The sequence below is a fragment of the Solea senegalensis genome, linkage group LG16 (assembly GCF_019176455.1).
Source record: "Solea senegalensis isolate Sse05_10M linkage group LG16, IFAPA_SoseM_1, whole genome shotgun sequence".
NCBI lineage: Eukaryota > Metazoa > Chordata > Actinopteri > Pleuronectiformes > Soleidae > Solea > Solea senegalensis.
Window position 1 is genome coordinate 11,454,016 of NC_058036.1, and position 20,450 is coordinate 11,474,465.

General features: G+C 40.3%; 1 protein-coding gene across 2 annotated transcripts in view; it reads left to right on the forward strand.

Moving 5' to 3' along the window:
* Positions 1 to 20,450, forward strand: part of rbks (ribokinase) — a 42,578-nt gene that overhangs the window by 9,904 nt on the left and 12,224 nt on the right. For both annotated transcript variants that reach the window (XR_006362013.1, XM_044047955.1), the window contains exons 3-8: positions 1,697 to 1,829; positions 3,085 to 3,148; positions 3,483 to 3,545; positions 5,623 to 5,787; positions 13,841 to 13,932; positions 19,345 to 19,533. Coding sequence is in view for 1 of the 2 variants with exons in the window: in XM_044047955.1 (XP_043903890.1) it covers positions 1,697 to 1,829; positions 3,085 to 3,148; positions 3,483 to 3,545; positions 5,623 to 5,787; positions 13,841 to 13,932; positions 19,345 to 19,533 (706 nt within the window). In the remaining variant the exon portion in view is untranslated. The remainder of the gene's footprint in view (positions 1 to 1,696; positions 1,830 to 3,084; positions 3,149 to 3,482; positions 3,546 to 5,622; positions 5,788 to 13,840; positions 13,933 to 19,344; positions 19,534 to 20,450) is intronic.

Consider the following 20,450-nt stretch of genomic DNA (forward strand, 5'->3'; position numbering starts at 1 on the left):
CTAAGGCGCCCAGTAGTCGTACCGGGCAGGAGAGGCCCACATCCACCACTCCCAGGATAGCAACGCATCCGCCCCGCAGGGGGCCCGTCGGAGGAATGCGGGGGGAAAGCCCCCCCCACCCAGGGTCGACCCGAGGGGGCCGGCGGCGACAAGACCACGGACAGAGGCCGAACCACCCCACACCCAGGCAGGCCGCAGAGGCCCAGGGCCTCCGCACCCAGAGCCCGCCAGCGCCCAAGGGCAAGATACATGTTTTAAACTACGAAGCACTTAACAACCCGTCTGTGCTGATGTATTTGCCATTTCAGAAATGAATAGTTGAAATGCTATTGCTGAACATTTATAATATACAATTGCTGTATATCCGCTGCTGGTCTCTTTCTTGTGTCTCTCTTCTCCCTCTTGTCCTTTCTCTCCCCCCACGATGCCTGTTGTTTGCTCATTGTATGAATTGTTGGGTTTCTCTGCTCTCGATGACCTTGTCTATGTACAGTGCCTTGAGATAGTGTATGTTGTGATTTGGCACTATACAAATAAAATTGAATTGAATTTGTACAGTGAGTACTTACTAAAGCATCTGTGTGATACGTAGGCCTTTTGGATCCTATTTTTCTTTTTCTGTTATCAGTCCAGCGACTATGACCAGTATCATACCAATACTGTTACTGAGTATCGTATTGGCTCGTCCCTATCAAGTGCCAACCATTCATAACATCACCCGTAGGAATCTTGCAAATGTGATCTTGCAACCAGGCTCCTATAGAGCTCTCGTAGCTGATGTCACGCAATCCCATCATGCAGCACTGTGAACCAAAACAACCCCATCTTAGTATGAAACGCACTGATCAAATCAGCTGGAGCTTTTCCTGCCAACATGGCAGAGTAAACAAACTCTAAGACAAATTCTGGCGCGCCAAATTGACTATGCTAGCTTTCAATCACACTGGTGTTCACTCATATTTACTGTACTGTATTGACTTCTTTCCTCTAAATGGGAATATAATTTACAACATGGACATCATGTGCTATTGAATAAGACCTGAGATTAGTGATTGAGAAAGAAATGAGTGAGAAGGGCTTATTTGTTCTATCATGGTAACTATAACTGGTACCATCCCCTGGTGGCTATTCACTATATTTTCGCTTCTGAATTGGCGTTCTCTTTTTAAACACGGTCTTTGATCTCTCTTTAAGAGTGGTGAAGCAGTTTGGTTTCATTTTCTTGTTTTAATGAAACAAAAATGGCACAGGGGAAAAACAATGAAGGAGAAAAGTTCTTCCTGCCCAATGCACAATGGACAGATTTGTGTTAACCTCTCCATGGAAGACCTTTATAAGACCAAAAGATGTAATGCTCTACAGACTGTATGTGTGTTTTTGCACATTTTGCAGTGATAAATAGCTTAACCAGGGAGGGATTTGGCTCTGAAGGTTATCTTCACATTTTGGCATCGCCTTCCTTAGTGTCAAGAACTCTCACATTACCAAAATAGAAACATTTTTGGAACAAGTTTGAAGGAGTTTGAAGGACAATGTTGAAACTTTAGCTACAGTTTGAAGTTTAGATTAATAAATGTGAACTAAAATTGAAAATCTGTGAGGAGCACTCTATAATTATGTATTTGAGCAATCCTTAGAGGGTCTTTTTATGAATGGGTACTTCTTTGTAGTCATTGTTGGTTTTTTTTCCCCTCAGCCAGGCACCAAGGCTACCTAAAGCAGGAGAAACCATCCATGGTCACAAGTTCTTTATTGGTTTTGGAGGAAAGGGGGCCAACCAGTGCATCCAGGCTGCTAGGCTTGGGGCCAATACTGCCATGGTCTGCAAGGTATGACAGCACAGTCAAGTTTGCTGCTAATGCACTGTATTAGTTTGTCTTACAGTCAGTACATTAACATGATTGCAGTCGTATGACTAAAATAGGACTTGTAAACATACATGTAAACATATCGTACTAAATCAAGTTTCCCAAAGTCGGACTAGCACACCCAAATAATCCAAACAAATTGCACTCTGTCAGTTTAAATAATTAAATATTTTGTAATAGATGGTAGAAATGGCAGTTGATATGGTACCAACTAGCTGGATATGGACGAAGTCTGGGACATATTGCACACTTTATTTAGTAAATCGATCCCCAGTCGAATTAAATGACGTACTCCACCTCGCGTAAGTGCATGTCTAAATCAAATAATATTTCTTGTCCGGCTTTTGGCTTCTTTAGGTCTTAGTCAGGCATGAGCTACAATAGTCCAATAACGAGTTAACTACTCAGTGAAACCTTAAAGTTCGTTCACTTCTCTATGCCTCATTTTGTCTTGATCAATACTATACAGTGTGAAGACGCCCACCTACGCTTGCACGCCTTCAAAAAAGGGCTATTCCCATACCATGCAACCCAGTGTCTCCAATCACTGCGCTCAGTGTGGCTTTTCACCCTGTGCACTAAAGCACCAAAGCCCCACCTCTGTCAGAATAAAGCGGCCCGATCGATAGCAACCCAGTGCGGGAGGAGTTCTCCGGGAATGGGGAAGACCCAAAAATAGACAACCCGGTCTTGTCAAAAACATCCAAGACAGAATGCTGCTCTTCAAAGAGAATGGGGGCCATGAAGCCAATACCAGTCCAACTAACAATCAACAAGCAAAAAGTGCCCGCATTTTGGCATGTTTTTTGAAAAGCGTGGGTTCGAAGTAGGCGCCTCGGGGCAAGGTGGGGACCCCTTCCACAACCCGAAGTAGTTACAGATGTGGACATCCCAGTGCGGATCAGGGGAAGAGTGAAAGGAGGGAAGAAAATGATAGCGAGGTTGGCATGAGGGGGCGTAAAGGCGGGGTTATCGTGTCTTGAAGGCTTGGCGCAGCTGGTCGTGTGTTTACGCACGTGTGTGCGTTTGTGGAATTGGTGTGTTCGTCTTTGCACATTTTTGGCGGCGGCATCGTGCCAGTATTCTGGCAGGGCACAGGAAAATCAAACCCAACTGAGATTTGAGTATAGCACTTTTCAAAAGTTGCCGCTAACCAAGTCTGACCCCGCTTGACACTCCCTTTTTTAAAATCGTTTCGCCTTCCATCTTTTTCTAGGTCGGAAAAGATTTCTTTGGAGACAATTACATCCAGAATTTCAAGGACAACGGTGTGCACACAGGTAAGATGGAGTTTCTGTTTGCCCTTCGTGCTTCATTGGTTCTCTTTACAATTGCATTGCAGAAAGTTCACATTCAGAGCACAGTGCTATTGTTGTTGTTTTTTTTTTTCTCAATAACCCTGGGCTTTTTCTTACACTGGAAAGTTTGTCTGTTGTTGTTGCCACTGATTAAGTTATTTGATTGTTATCAATTTGCTTTTCAAGAGTTGTTGTCGCGGTACACGCGAAAGATATTCAGCAAGTGCCAAACAATAGTAACCTGAACTACTCAAGAACTCTGAATTTATTTGCTTTGAAGTCTGTTTTGTACATTCAATGTTTTCTTCTGTCTCAGGCTTTGTTGGTCAGGCCTCTGATGCAGCCACAGGAGCCGCCTCCATCATCGTGAACGATGCAGGTAAATGCTTTTGCTTCCATGTGTTTGAGTCGTAGAATGGCTTTTTATATACACTTTACCAAAGGAGCATGAAAGAGCATAAAGACATTCATATTTGTCTGGCTATAACACACATGCACACACCTACATCTACATCTACAATGACAGCACAAAAAGCATTAACGTGTAGTGGGCCAGCTTTAAAAGCAGTGTACCCAAAGGTTCACTGATAGACAAACAGTGTTTGCTTTCTCTGCCCTGTTTCCTCCTCCACTTTGTCTGGATGACATGAGATTACTGTTTATGTTGTGTATATTTATTGTGCAAAGATGACAACACAACCTTTTTTTGGGCTCAAATTCATTTCATAAATTCAGAAACACACTCTTTCCAAGTGAAGGTAATACACTTCCATAGGCACCTGTGTGTGTGTGTGTGTGTGTGTGTGTGTGTGTGTGTGTGTGTGTGTGTGTATTGCTGATCCTACACTGTTTGCACAGTGCAATTTTCTCTCTTTTTAATGAATGAGAATTATGAAATGAATTCATGAAATTTCTTTCAGCAAAACTATCTCATATGTCCATAAAAAACAGCCATTTTTCCAAGTGAACGTGATACACTTCCAAAGGCACCAGTTAAGGCATTGCGGACTTTGACTTGGTTTTAGATAAGACATGCAAGAGATGTCAGTATATCTCTAAATCGCTTATCTATTGTAACGTTTGCTTGACAGGCTTCAAATTTGGCAGGTGACTTACTAAGGGCACCAGTGTGTGCAGTGGTTTATATGTATATACTATATATATATAGCTATATCTTTACTGGAAGTAGGGCATTAATGTTTGTCAATAAAGTAGAGTCGACAAGTCGTTTGGTGACGTCATCACACAGCGGAGGAACAATGAGCAACTTTTATTAAAAGTTCTCTGTAACATTAACAATCAATATATATAGTAAAATACATTTCCGAAAACCCCCCACCAAAGCTCAGCATCCCCGTCGTACCCACTCCCGGGGCCGATGGACTTGACGGTGTTGCCTCCATCCCCAGGTACACACCCACTCGCCCAGTGCCAAACTCAGAACCTCTAACCCCATTGCGGTGTGGTGACCGTGGCCCAGCCGCCCTCCACGCGCCAACCGGGTACCCAACTCTCAACTAAATCAGAGAGATTGCAGAGGGGGATAGCATTGTGTACACAAGAGCACACACAGGGAAAGGGGAAGAAAACATGGCACCTTTCGACTCCTTGGACAACTTGTCGACTTGTGTCACTGATGTCAACACGTCAACACATTGCATTTTCTGTGAATGCCCTACATCAGGCATATCCAAAGTACGGCCCACGGGCCAGTCACGGCCCTCAATGAGATTTAGAATGCCCTGAAGCTTCAGTTTTATAATGTATTATTTATGGCTAGGTACAGACTTGGACACTGGTCCAGGGTCACATGTTGCTTCCATTAGCTTAGAGTGCCAGGTTTGTTCACTACTGCGTGGCCTAGATGTGGTTACATTGACATTTAAAAATGTTAATTAAACTGTGCATTTGCATGCAAAAGTTACTGTTAAAATAAAGGTCTGAAGTTACTATTAGCCCCCGGACATCTTCACGTTATCAAATCTGGTACTCGTTGAAAAAAGTTTGGACATCCCTGCCCTGCATTGAAGACACAACTGTCTGTCTGTTCCTCACATAACTGTCTAATGTGTGCAGCGCTAACTTTGATGATATTTGGATAAGAAATGTAAGAGGTACAATCACTGCATTAGTTGAATGTATTAAATAATTTCAGCTACCTTTTTGTCTTGACGATGACTGAATCTGATGATTGACAACAAAAACAACTGCTTGCATTTATTGATCTAGTTGGAATTTCTAGTATCGCTATTTCAAATGTTTACAGTCTCTCACTGTCTTGGTCCTTATCTTCTTGTCATATATGAAAAACGGTTCTACACAACCCATACACAGTCTCCCGTAGCAACACTTCAAAAGTAGCACAATTCCGAAGGAAAACCACCGACCTGGCAACCCTAAATAATGTCACAATTTTTTTGACAACTTAATCCTAATTGCTATTATTGTCTGGGCAGGTGAGAATGTCATTGTGATCGTAGCTGGTGCCAACATGCTGCTGGGTAGTGAGGAGCTGCAGAAAGCTCTACCAGCCATCACTCATGCTAAAGTGCTCGTGTGTCAACTGGAAGTCAGTCCACAGACGTCTCTGCTAGCACTACGCATGGCTCAGGAAAACAAAGGTCAGTGAGCGTCTTTCTACCGCGTTGTTTCCACATCATGTGTACATCATGTGTTTCCACTGTGCATCATATCAACCTCTCACCTATGTTTATTTGTTTGCTCTTGAAAAGACTCCATCAGCCTTTTATTTGTATCAGTGGATGAGTTAAAGGTCCAGTTTGCAAAATCAGCCTTACAAAATGTCAGGAAACAAATAATATTTTAATATATGCCTTTATGGATCCAAGTGCTGGGTGGTATACCGGTTCGTGACAAATGGAACGTGGCACAGCAAAACAGCCTTTTCACTGCTGCATCACACATACTAGCTCAAGAAGTGACTGTGGTGGTGATTGCAGAAATTAGCATGATTTACTCCACCAACTTAGCAGAACACACGTGTACCAAGAATGTATGTCGTTACGTCCTAACCCACAAATACTCTCTTCACTTCTTATGCACTCATGCATAAAAAATACCGTTGTATGCCGTGAAACTGTTTAGATTTTGAAAAATGCTGTGATATGTGCATTGACACTTAACTCATTGCTGTTTTCATAATCTATTTTTCATAATCCTTTAAGTCTCTTCGCTGCCTGTTACACAAACCCTCAATAGTGTCATAAAATGTCGTTTTCTCTTAGTTTTAATCATGAAAGACCTGTACAACAATTTGACAGTGATAGGGAGATTGAAATTTTACTGGAACACATCGTGGCATTTAAGTGATATAACACTCAAACTAAAACTTTTGTTTAGAAAGCCTTATCATATGGCGGCTTCTTGGTGGCTGTAAAGTTTGGTCCATAAGGGAGAACAGACGCTGTGATCAGTGTTGTTGGAGATATATGGAATAGATGCATAGAAAGTTCTCAAACCACTTCTGCTATATAAGCCACTTCTATGCCGGCCATCTGCATGCTCAGTGTGTTCCAAACTCTCATGGTTTTGCCAAAAATATCTCTGAATCCTCATGAGCGAGTACATTGAACCTGCTCCTATTTCAGCTATTGGAGTGCTTTTTTTTTTTTGGCAAAAATTACATAACATAATAAGTATTTAGACTTACGAACATAAAGTAACATCAAACATTAAAGGGATTGTTCAGGTTTTTTGAAGTACGGTCGTAACAATGAATTACTCGTGCATGTCGTCACTTTTTTTTTTACTCTGCCTCTGTGGTAGCTCACCTAATAAAACATGCACCAGCTTAAATGTTTGCCTCTTTATCCCACAATGTTATGTTGTGGTTGTTAAAATCCATTGTTTGGATTCAATTAAGTGACACAAACCAAAGGAGACAGCAGTCGACCGGCAGCTCCGGTGTCCAAGTAGACTAAAAATGCAGATTTTCTCAATGGACTTGTATGTGGTTGATTGAGCGGTTTGCAAACGTCAGTTTCTAGTTTGAAAAGTTGGTAACATGTTCTTGAGAAATTGTGTAGTTAAGTGGTCATAGTTGCTCTTTGTGTCCCTGCTAGCAGCCATGTTTTCAATGAGAGCGAACCTTCCGTGTGGCAGGCTGGTTGTTGGCTCTGACTATGTCAGTACTCATACAAAAACAGTATTTAAAATGTGTATTTAAAAGGTTTCCATTTATTCTTCAATTCAGTTCAATTCAATTCACTGAGGGCTTTTAGTATTCCTCACTTGGAGCTCATGGATTCTATGGCAGAGTGTATAATGTGAGCTGCTCTTTGACTAAATTTACTGATTTGACATGAAACATTGGTTTATCTACTTTGTTTTCACCTTTGTGGTGATTAAGTTAAGAGTTAGTAAAGACACTGTTAACTTAATCACCAATCTGGCAAAGTTACAAAACAAAGGTGTGAATATTTCTGAATCTTCCAATTCAATTGTGATTCCTTAGGTCACAATTTAAAAAAACTGATTAAAAAAAACGATTTCCGATTCATCATCAATCTGAATAACTAACTAATAAACTAAAAGTTTTGTCCTCATGAAGTCAGAGTACAGTATTTGCAAGATTGGGTAGTTTGTTTAGTTTTCTTGGGACGTAAACACAAGCAAATCCAAGGAAAAATTAAGCTAAACTTGCATAAGTATCTTGGGTATAAAAGTATTATGTGAGGGTTTGACATACTGCGGCTCAATTGTAATAATAAAACTGACGCCTTGATTTTCTACTACACTGTAAGGGTGTAGGCCTTTTGAAATGAAATGGGCTATGCCAATCAAAACTGAAGCCGTATTTAAAAAAATATATTTTTTCGAGGGTTTAAATCGATTTAGAATCTTTGAGGATAGGAGTCACGTGTTATACATGAACTGACACCTCTTTTTGACACCTCTATTACATAGCCCCATGTGGTTTTATTGCAACCTGCAGAGATTTTAACTAACCTGGTATTTACTCAATATATCTCTTGATTGCAATCTGTGAGATTAAAAAATACAGGATCCCACATTTCCACTTCCTGTTATCAAGTTAAGTGTGAGTTTGCTTTTCTGTATCTCTCTCCCTGCTGCTCATATTCCACTTCAAGCACCATATCCTAAATCCAAATATCTAAAAGCCAATAAAATCCGTGTTGTCCTGTTTTTCGACCACCGTGTGCCCTCTGTCCTTTTTTTTTGTTTTTGATAATCAGGTTACTGAGCTAATCATCTTTAACAGCACTCTATTATTAGAAGCCCTCTGCGTCATTCAAGACGTCTGGGGAGCCTCGCGTCCGTGTCATCAGGGTGGTAAACGCTCGCTGCATGCTGCCAGAATGAAAGAGTCGCAGCCATAGCCCTGTTGCAGATGGGATACCCAGATGGCCTCACCGCCACTCCCCCATCCACACCGTGTCGATCCTACCAAGAGATCGGGCTTGGCAAGCGATGCCAGGAGAGAGGCAAGGCGCATGAAGACGCTTGGAAGATAACACCACCTTAACAGTGCCGCATCGAAGCGTTGCATAAATTGAGCTCTTCAGAGAAAATGGGTGTTAATGGGTTTGTCGGCAAAAGATTTAATGACGCGCGGGTGAAGCGCCGCTCACATTACGCAAATGTCACCAGCAAGCCACACGTACTGAGGGTGGCAGCTCTCAGAGATCCTTCTTCCTTTTAATTATTTCAGAAGAAAACATGTATATGTAATGTATTGTTATACTATTTGATATAGAGAAGCTGAAGCAATAAATCATGTGGAATTTCAGGGAGTAATGGATTTTTCACTCCTTTTTCCTTGTTCCGTCTATACCTCATCGTCCTCCCCCTCTTCCTTGTCTGAGCAAGAAGCCACTTCTCACCAGATGCAATTAGAGCCTCTTAAAGCCCTTTCACACACTCACTGATGACTCATTTGTTTTATGTGTGTGTGTGTGTGTCTGTGTGTTGACAGTGTACTTGTATTTGCCGCCTCTTTAGGACCTTTTACGGCATAAACACTAACCTTGTCGGGACCAGTAGTCCTCATAGAAATCAAGACCTGGTCCTAATGAGGCAGTAATCATCTCTGAGGAACTGGTTAAGTTTAGGGTTAAGATTGTGGTAAAGGTCAGGGATAACAGGATAACGCATTGGTTAGCCTGTCGAAATGAATGGAATTCAGTGGGAGTTCTTAAAAAAAGTAGGTACGCAAACGTGTGTTTAATTGTGTGTGTGTGTGTGTGTGTATGAGTGACCTCCGTCTCACTCTATTTCCCCACTTTATGGCCACTGTTTCCATACATCTTTGCTCCCTAAAGTGCACCGTAGCAGCTGTTGCTGCACTGTGAGGGCTGCCCTGGCAGCTCACCGTGCGGTCAGACGTCGAATCTAGGCAGTGAAAAAGTCCAGAGTCATGACACGCACTCGCGCCTATGTGTGAACTCAGCCAGACGTGACTCAGTGTGCATGCACCACTGTGAGGATGTGTGTGTTTGTGTAGGAGTTTCAGTGGTTTCACTTCACACCTGGACAGCGAAACAAAGCAACCGGACACAAAAAACACCACTGAGTGTGTGACGTCCACAGGAGAAGCCCCCTGCATCGTGGGGACAGATTCCTTCTGTATTAGAGATTTAACTCAAGCTGCTCTTGTGTGCATATTGATGAGTCTCACCTCAGCGCTCCTGTTGCACATTTACTTCATGAGCACAGTCTGCACCCTGGTTTGCTGTTTTACATTTATTCAAATCATGGTAAACATTTTTGCATTATGTGCAGAAAAAAAACAAAGCATTTGCACATATCATGTCACCACTTTGTTGTTCTCAGTTATTCAAAGCAAATTGATCACCCAGACATGGAGGGGTCAGTGATGGTGTATAATAATAATAATAATAATAGCTGGACCAGGCCTGACCATGGCTGACAAAAGACTCAGATTTAGGACACCACACAAAGAGGGTTGAGGCAATATTCAGCTTACTGAGGCCAAAAATACAGATACAATTCTTACTCTACACAATGTTTTAATAAACCTTGCTGTGAGACAGGCCTTTTAGAGTTTTAACCCTGTTATGAGGGCACATCAGTGTGGTTTATTTGGCATGTTTTAAACCCTGCAACTTGTTTTCTATGGCGAGAATGTTGACACTAATCTTTCCCTCGCCCATACTGTACCTGGTGCTTTTTATTACATTACATTACAGTACATTACATGTCATTTAGCAGATGCTTTTATCCAAAGCGACTTACAGTAAGTGCATTTAAACATTTGGGTACAAATAAGAGGTAGAAGTAAGTAAGAGCTTCAAGTAAGCCAAACTATGAAGTGCTAGTCATAAGTGCGATATATAAGTTTGTTTGTTTTTTTTTGTTTTTTTGTCGTCGTCGTCGTCTTAGTCAAGGTAGAGTCGGAAGAAATGTGCTTTTGTGCTTCACCTTAACCACAGGTTACTTACTCACTGTGCCTGTTACATTCATATCAAGGAAATGCTAATCATCAACCTCGTTTTCTCAAGGCAATCACATGCGTTATCACATTAAAATGCATGTCGGTACATCAAGTAAATCATTTACCTTTTGTTTAAAAGTTGGCCTCACATGTATCTGTGGATTGCAAAAGTGTACGCATGTGATGTGACGGCAGCAGATGAAAACGTCATACATCAGACTGATCGTGCACATGGCGACACATATAAATAGGATTATTGGCACTAATCTGAGTAACGCAACAGCATGAGTCAGCCTTTCCCCATGATGCAGTAATAGCCTACGTGACACACAGTACATGGCCTGTTAATGCCACTGAATTGCTCCACATATGTTTTGACAGTGTCTCCGTTTCACAGCGTAATCGAGGACAGGGTTGAAACGTGTCACTGTACTCATTGTTGTCATGTTTGACATTCATGCTTCGACAGAACATACTGGGAACATGTGACTGTTGTAGTGGTTCTAGTGGTCACTTCACTGGCTCCCGGTTTGTTTTCAGATTGATTTTAAAATCATTGTGTTTGTTTTTAAATGTCTTCATGGTCTTGCCCCACATTGTCTGTCTGACCTGCTTCAGTTGTACGCTCCCTCGCACTCTTTCAGGTCAGCAGATCAGTCATTGTTAGTCGTCCCCAAGACAAAGAGGAAGATTAGAGGTGACTAGAGTTGCCTTTGCACGTCAGACAGGCCGACTCACTTCCTGTTTTTAAGTCCTCTCTTAAAACACTCTCTCTCTCTCTTTGGCTTTTAACTCCAAAGAGATTTTACTGTGGCTGATGGCTGGTGTATATGATGCTGATTGAACCTTTGGATGAAAACAAAAATATGTAATCTGGCGATTAATTAAATCATGTGATTTATTTTTTTATGGCAAAAATCACCCTGAAAAATGTATTTTCAGTTCAATTTATTTGTATAGCAGGGTGAAAGGAAAAATGGGGGACAGAGGAGGGGGGGGGAGAAAGGACAAGAGGGAGGTGAGGTAGAGACAGAAGAAAGAGACCAGGAGCAGACATACAACTATTGTATCAAGTTATAACTTTGTACAGGAGTCAGTTTATAGAACTGCGACGTCATTTTAACTATTAAACAAAAGGCTCACCTAATAAAGTGTATATCAGATGAAGGGTGTGCCTGCTAAGAATGTGTTTGCTGCTCTGTGTTGCCATAACTGAAGTTTGTTTTGCTTTGAAAACCACTCTCACCAAATCACACATACATTTTAGTATGTATATACATTATAGCACTCCATACCTGGCTAATTTGTTTAACAAATCTCAGTCGCTCCTGTCCACCAAGATTCATGGAAACGCATGCTTTTCCATGATCGTCTTAATCTACAGTATATGACACCGTAAGAATAATAACCAGAGGGCTGAGGAAAGGTTCAGAGGAAAGACAGAGAAGGTATTTCAGGAGACGTCGCACTCGTCTCAGAATATGAAATGATGAGGAGGAATCCAGTGAACCCACAAATTGTGAGAAAGAGACTGTTAAAAAGTGTCAGATTTATAATGGCATGACCTTGACTCATGTGAGTATACATAGTTGGGCCAGTGTGTGTGTTTGTGTGTGTGTCTTAAAAAGAGTGAGATAATTTCCATTTCCCAATATCCAACTCAAAGCGCCAGGTGGCCAAAGCCCTGCACAAACCCACACAGCTGCGCTCTTGTGTGCCCACGCAAACACACACGTACACACACACACACACACACACTTTTACACCACAGACTTTGATGTCTCACACGCTGAACATATATTTCACACACATGCACGCATCCATGAGGCTTTAAATTGTACACAGACGTATCTGAATTAATCACGCCATCAAGCCGAGCTCATCTGCACACAGCCACATGAAATCATTGTATTAGATGCATAAATGCTCTATGCTCATGAATATATGAGAGACAGCGACGCACAGCACATACAGTCGCAATCACAAAAGCCTCGTTCAGACCTGGAATTACAGCTCCAGTGTGCAGGTTATGTCGGCAAAAACTGCCAGCGTCGCTACAGGGAGAATAAATAAATAAATAAGAATAAATATGAAGGAATGAACGGCTCAAAAACAAGCCGTTGGAAGTAAAAACAGGCATGAGCTGAGCGTTTGAGTGACAGAGGCATTGCTGTGAGGAAGGCGTGTCCTCTCCTGCCGCAACTGTGTCTCTCACACACACAGACATGCAGAGAGGCTGTCTGAACGAGTCAGGACTATAAGGATTAGGAGGAAACTTTTTTGTGAGCGCTTACTCGCACTTTCCGCCAAGGAGTCGAGCAGTGATATCATAGATCCTCTAGATCTAGATCCATATTCTAACTATTCGCTGCCACCTCATCTTCTTCCTGTACTAGCGTAGATCCGGAGAGATGGAAGCTCACTGAAGGACACGGTGGAAGGCAAGAGTTTAAAAAGCTAACAGTTGGTCAGGCAGTGGCTGCAGTTTAAACGAGGCCCAAATGTGTCCACATCACATACCACCATGTGTCTTTTTTGTGATCAGAACTCAGGACGCATTCAGTGACAATTGGGAGCTTTCAGACAGGATCTGGACGTGATCAGATCTCTCAGGACAGATGTTAATACCAGGTCTGCATGGGGTCGTACACACACCCACACACAGAGAAAAGGTCACAACTCCAATCACCCACACACTGACACACATGTGCCGTAAAGGCTTATGAGCCATGTACTTTCTCTTTTCAACCACACACACACACACACAGAGTAATGGAACTGTGGGGGTTACAGTTTACTAAAGAGAGCTACCGGATGTAAGGCCTTTTATTTTTCTGGAGGGTTATTTTCTAGGGAGTGCTAATTTAATCGTTTAAAAGGAGTCTTTTTATAGAAGCTTATCCACATGAGTTCTGCCTGTGAGTGCAATCCCCAGCAGTAGCCTGGTACTGAAGCCCATGTTCCTATTGCAGCTTTAATTAATGCAATGGCAGACCTCGTCAATGAGGCTTAGCAAATGGGGAAAAAAAAAACAAAAAAACATCACACCGTTTTTAAATGAGTCACTGAGGGACAGACACATAAATGTATCGTTTAAAAGACATGCCAATGACTGCACTGGGTTTATTATTGAGGACAATTATATTATTATAGTATATCGTAGCTCTAGCTAATGATCACATGTTGTGGTGAAGGTACGATGACAATGAAATGGATTACAGCCTGGTTTCTGTTTACAGTAAAGACAATATTCAACCCAGCACCAGACATTCCTGACATGGATCCAGAGTTCTACAGTCTCTCTGATGTGTTCTGCTGTAATGAGACTGAGGTGAGGAATCTCTCACACACACATGCATGCACACACAGCTATCCCTATAAGGACTCTCATTGACTTCCATTCATTTGGACAGCTTAAACAAAGAGTTATCCCTGACCTTATCCATAACCAGTTGATGCCTAACCCTAACTTTAACCTACCCACTATTCAAATCTAAGCCCTTAAAGGCGACATAGACCGGAAGCTTCAATTAACGCTGCTGTTGTGTGTGTATCTGCGTCATTACCTCGTTTATGAAACCCTAACGTTTCAGAACAAACAGTTCAGCCACTGCTGAGAAAACAGGGTTTTATTGTTTTCCTGAGATCTGCAAAGTGGAAAGGCATTTCCCTTCACCACTCCTCTCACCAACGTAGCGCCTCCTGTTGCGGGCACTAGTCCGGGCACATCCGGTTGCGTACATTCAGACGCAGAAGAAGAAGAACTACTCTCGTTGTAGCTGCTGAGATGCAGAACATCCACCGTGCCAGAGGGGGAGCTGTGTATCTGTCTATCTATTACGTCACTTCCAGGTACCTGGCCAATCACAGGACAGTGGGAAAGCTCTCGTTGGCTGGCCAATCACAACACAGTCTGCATTCTGGGGTGTGGTTTTGGTCTGAAACAGCGCGGCTGACGAGAGCGTCAGTGAGGAGATATTTCGATCGGCTCGTTTGCAGCGATTAGGAGGTTTTTCACCATGAAAACAAGTTAATGTATGTAAGTAGACCTCCATAATTAACATATATGTGTGATACGAGCATTCGATGTCACCTTTGACCTGTTCCTCAGAAATTAGGTTCTGCCTCATTAGGACCAGGTTTTGGTCTCCATGAGGACTACTGGTCCTGCAAAGGTCAGTGTTTATGACAGAAAAGGTCCCAAAGAGGTGAACATTACAAGCACACATCTTTTCATGCCTTCATAGTGATTCAACTCGACCTCACGGTTGATGACCTCCATTGGCCCATCAACTCCCTCTGTAGCCTTTGGCCAAACTCTCAGGTATGAGGGTGAGAAACTGTTTAACTCCCTTCTTTTACAGTAAAGCTTGTCATGGAGGCTTGTGTCAACTGTCAGGTGTGATGACAGACGAGCGTCGAGGCAGGAATAGATGGGAATCACAGTGAAAACAACAGGGCAGATGTGCTCTGTGGCTGAGTCAGCCTCTGCCTCGGGGAGAAGGTGGATGTGAGTTTGCAGAGGAGCTTGTATTTGATGTATTAACACAGGGGCGGAGAGACACCATCACCAGGTGTGGGGACATGAAAGGGAGAGTTGAGGAAAGAGTAGCATGTCTCTCTCCCTCTCTCTCTCTCACGCTCTCTCTCTCTCTCTCTCTCCCTCCCTCCCTCCCTCCTAACAGAGTCAAGTTTAGGTCGTGGAGGTAGAAATGTTGCATAGAAAGAAAACTAAAAATATTTTTAATTCAAGGACATGATAACTTCAGCTTCTCATGACTCATGACTCTCTCATGCACATTCTAGCAGTGATTAGATCGCACGTTGCCCGTGCACAGCACACAGGAAGTGATGCGCTCAATGTCAGGACTGACGGAGGCAACATTGAGCAAGTGAAGTGAGACGTTCGCAAACAGGTCGGCGTGTGACAGAAAACACAAAGAATCACCCACGGAAAGTTTCAGGAGTGAGTTCTACTGCACATTCAACAGTTAGATGGAATCAATTCATCCAGCAGTCCTGCCACTGTATACATGCAAACGCTCCCTCAGTCATAGTTTTGCTTGTTTTAACCATAAAAGCGCCAGAAAATGTCCTGTGAGTAAGTGCTTTGGCCCATTTTTCCAGAATAACTTTCAATATCTGGCAGTTATTTCCAATTTATTACATGTTAAAATAGTGTATTCACAATTTATAGTGAAGAATAGTGAAGTTTTTTTAACACTATAATTATACATCAACACCAGATTTTGCATGTTAAATTTGATATTTATATATATGTATGTATATATATACATATGTATATACATATATATGTATGTGTATGTGTAAATATATATATATATGTATATGTATGTATATATGTATATATATACATATATATATATATGTATATATATATACATACAAAACAGATCTCTGGGTCAGAGGTTACTAATCTGGGTATTTCTAAAAGAAGTGGTTATGGTATTTGTATTGGTTTTGTGTGTGTGTGTGTGTGTGAGAGAGAGAGAGAGAGAGAGAGAGAGAGAGAGAGAGAGAGAGAGAGAGAGAGAGAGAGAGAGAGAGAGAGAGAGAGAGAGAGAGAGAGAGAATACAACTGGACTTTTCTCATATTCCCGTACACAGAGGGAGATAGACTGATTCTCTGCCCTTGTGTTGTGTGTTGTGCGTGAAGCTGATGACTAACAACACAGCTTTTTATTCTCTTTTAGTATCTGACATCACCATGGATATGCTTAGCACTTTATTTTTGAACTGTGCAAGGTCATTGTTCACACTGACGGATCACAAAAGCTGAGGAGATCATGTCATCGAACCCTTATTCACCAGTCAACTGTCATCAGTGATTTGACCTTCTCGTGTTGGGGTTAAAGCCTGCACACATTCCACATACTGTGTGTGTGTGTGTGTGTGGTCTGACTGTACCACAGTCAGGTTGAAGGGTAAGGGTGGGTGATATGGGGGCTCAACAGTGACAACGTGCAGGTAACTCTTTGATCCTCAGGTCCTGCATACAGCGCTGAAGTGTTTTACAGTGAAAGGAATTATCTTTGATGTCCAGCGGAGGACCTCACACACCAAAATGGAAACACATTTTTTTATCATCCTTTTTTTTACATCTTTAAAAATAGTTTCCTAACCCAGAATTAAAAAAAACATAAATGGCTAAAAGAAGCAGTTACTAATGTTTTTTGGAAGTAGTGTTTTCTGCAACCCAGGGTTTGGAAAAGACATTTTTCAGTCTCATTTGAAGCATGTTAATTTGAAGGCTCACATTTGTGCTATGTCCTGTTTTTGGAGACTCTATCCTGAAATAGAGAGATTGTCCGTATATATAGATATTATTATTATTGTTGTTATAATTACTATTATTATTATTATTATTAATGTTAATAGTAGTAGTAGTAGTCAAATAACCTTTACTAAACCATTAACCATTGAGACTATAGGTGTCTTTTACAGTGTCACCGAATAATGAATTGCAGTAAAATGTACTTAAATTAAAATATTCATGAAATATTTCAAATGTTCAAAAACTAATTATCGACAAGAATAAACAATAAAATATAAAATTATACATAGCATTCAGTGTGAATCACATAAAACACACACAGCCAGATCCAGTCAGGCTGAATAATCTACTTGGGATTTTTCTGACATATTGTGATTACAATTTGACTTTGAGGGTTATAGTTTTTAAGTAGAGCTTCAGGTCAACATTTACCCTATTGTGGATTCAACATGAGGTGGAGCATTAAAAATATTAAAGAGCCTGTGAAGAACGTTCAGCGTTCCTTGTCTTCACACATTGTATATGTTAGAAAATAGTGGCTGAAACCACATGAACCATTTCCTCAATTCTGTAAAAAAAATTTAGAATAGAATAGAATGGAATAGAAGCTGAGCTGGAGCAAGAAAATTGATTTGGTCTCACAATGATGATATACTGTGCATATAAATATATATATCCATATATACTGTATATGGGTTAACTAAATTATAGTATAATAATAATGTATAGAATATAAGATAAAGAAAAATGTCTTTTTAAAATTTTTTTTTTTTTTCAGGATGTAGGTTCATGGATAAGGAGGTAGTAAATCCAAAAATGGCTTTATAGACGAGATTTTTCCATGAGTTTTTTCTGTTTTTTTTCTTCACTAAATTAACTCACTGACAGCAGCTTTAAACACAACGGGACCCGTGTTTAATCTCACACAAATAGTACACTTCATCAACTAAATACAAAGTCAAAGAAACGGGTTTCTCGAAAGCCTCTGCTTGTAAATAAACTTTCCATACAATTGCCTTTCAAGTACAGAAAATTACAGCCTGTGGATCTTTATGAGCAGTGATGTCAGTGACTGTGGAGAAAACGTCTGTGGTTTCCCTGTAGCTCCTCAAACATCAGCTGTTAAGTCCTGCTTTGTCACTCTTTAGTCATTGTGGAGCCAGATGACACAGTCTGACTCACACTAGGACCGTTAATAATGATAATAATAATAATAATAATAATAACACACAAGCAACACTGTCATGGGCTACTGATAAACCGTCACTACACAATAGCGGTGTGTTTCCATTTGAAGAAAACACACCCAAACCAAAGACGTTGCTTTGGTAATGCACAGTTTTCACACAGACTGTGGCGCTGGGTTTGTAACTTATTTATCCACCCATTATCCCACACCAGTGCTGGTTTTACTCTGCCTTTAATTTTAATTCCTAACCTCTGATTAACTTGGCTTCCTGAAGAGAGAGACACAGAATAAAAAAAACAAAGTCAAATAACTGTAAATAAAGAGTAATTATTTAGTAGATTTTTTTTTAATAGACTCTTTTTTTATTGAATCACCTCTTCTATCTACCAATGTGTTTGATGATTTAATTATTTATCTAATTTCATAATAACTTAGTTTACTTTAATTATATGTAATTGAACACTATAGACCATGATATGATTTTCTTCTACATCAGTATAACAAAGGTTCAGTATCAGTGTGATATTTCGGCAGTGTGCAACCACACAAAAGCAAAATGATACGTTTAGTAACACGTATTTGTGTGAACAAGCGTTTTATAAGGTCATATAAATGGTTTACTAGTTGTTAATTACTATTTTACAAGGACCTTAAAATGAAGTGTTACTGTAGAATGTTTCATTTGTCAAATCTACATCAAGTGTGACTGTTTTAATTATAATAATAGAGTCATAGAAACTGCACTACATGAGTGTTTTATTGACTCAATGTATTTTATACATATTTTTACAAGTCCTCTATTTCTGCCCAGTTGATCATTTGAACTTAATTAAAAATATAGACTGAAATCAGTGTAAATAATCAATTAAATTGACATGAGGTAAGTATGATTTTTTGTTTTTATGTATCTAAAGATAATACATTTTGGTTGATTATTACATATTGCACCATATGATTTCTGTTTAATCATAAAACAATGCAACTGCCACGTTTTCTAATACCCACTGTAATAAAAAAAAGTATTATAGAACATATATATATACATATGTATATATTATATTGTTTTTCTGGCACCGTATCATCTGATTGTGAGTGTATTTTTTTGATCTGTTATTGTTTTTACATTCTGATCCTACTACTATATATTTAAAAAAAAAAAGCTGCATCATATTTAATTATGATGATTTGAATATTTAAATGAAGGTCGCGTGTGTGATTACACAGAACAAAATCATTATGTTCCTGGTTTCTCTGCACAGGCTGAGCTGCTGACCGGTTCCTCTGTAGCCAACTTGGAGGAAGCGCATCGCGCCGGTCAGGAACTGCTGAAACGAGGCTGTGCCTCAGTCATCATCACCTTGGGTCCGCAGGGCTGCGTGGTGTTCAAGGCACAGGAGTCTGATCCAAAATATGTACCAGCTCTTGCCGTCACAGCAGTGGACAGTACAGTAAGAAAAACACATTTCATACGTACTATTACCTGTTAGACTGCTGTTAAATTATCACAATTTATAAACATTATATAAATGATCTGAATTTATGTAATGTTATGTTAGGTTAGTTTTGTTATTAAATTGTCTCTCTTGTTTTATTCAGATAAAACAAGTTCTCTGTTTTCGTATTCTTAAATGTAAATATGTTATGGTTTCTTTGCTCCTATTGCTCCATCTACATTTTTAATAGTTTATTAATAGACAGATTAATCAAGAATGAACAACAGTCATTACTTGCAGCCATTTTATCTTAAAATTAAACATTCATGGAAGGTGAAATCCTACTGATTTTGCTGAATCCATTTTTAAATATGTAAGATTAACTCAAATGTCCAGAGAATTAGCTTTGGACATATTCCACAGTTTGCCATTTCTAAATAACAGTTGCAGCAGGACATTGTCTGGGTCAGGCTCATTCACAGAAACAGCAGAATCTCTGAATCATCCAGGTGAGTGTGTGAAGCCTGGATTGCACTGGAAGAATGCGAAACATCGTCTGTGCTTTGAAGTTCAGACAAAAATGTCCAAATTTCTATAGCAACAATGCAGACAGTCACACAAAAATCTCAGTGAAAGCAGCATTTCTTTTCTTTTTAATGCCACCATTAGTGAAACATGTGCTTTTTATTGTCATGTCTAGACAACTATTGCATGTGTTTCCTTAATATGTGTGTCATGCATCGGTGTTTAGCTTAGGATGAATCACCCCGGTGAGTTTTGTTTTTTTCTTCTTCAGCCATGATCAGGTCTGATAGTTTCTTATGGAATTAGATTTGTGTCAGTGTTTTCGAACGACACTTTTTAACAAGCAAGTAGAATATTGATTTAATCATTCAAAAGTATTGCGTTTTATTCAATACTCCCTGATTTGT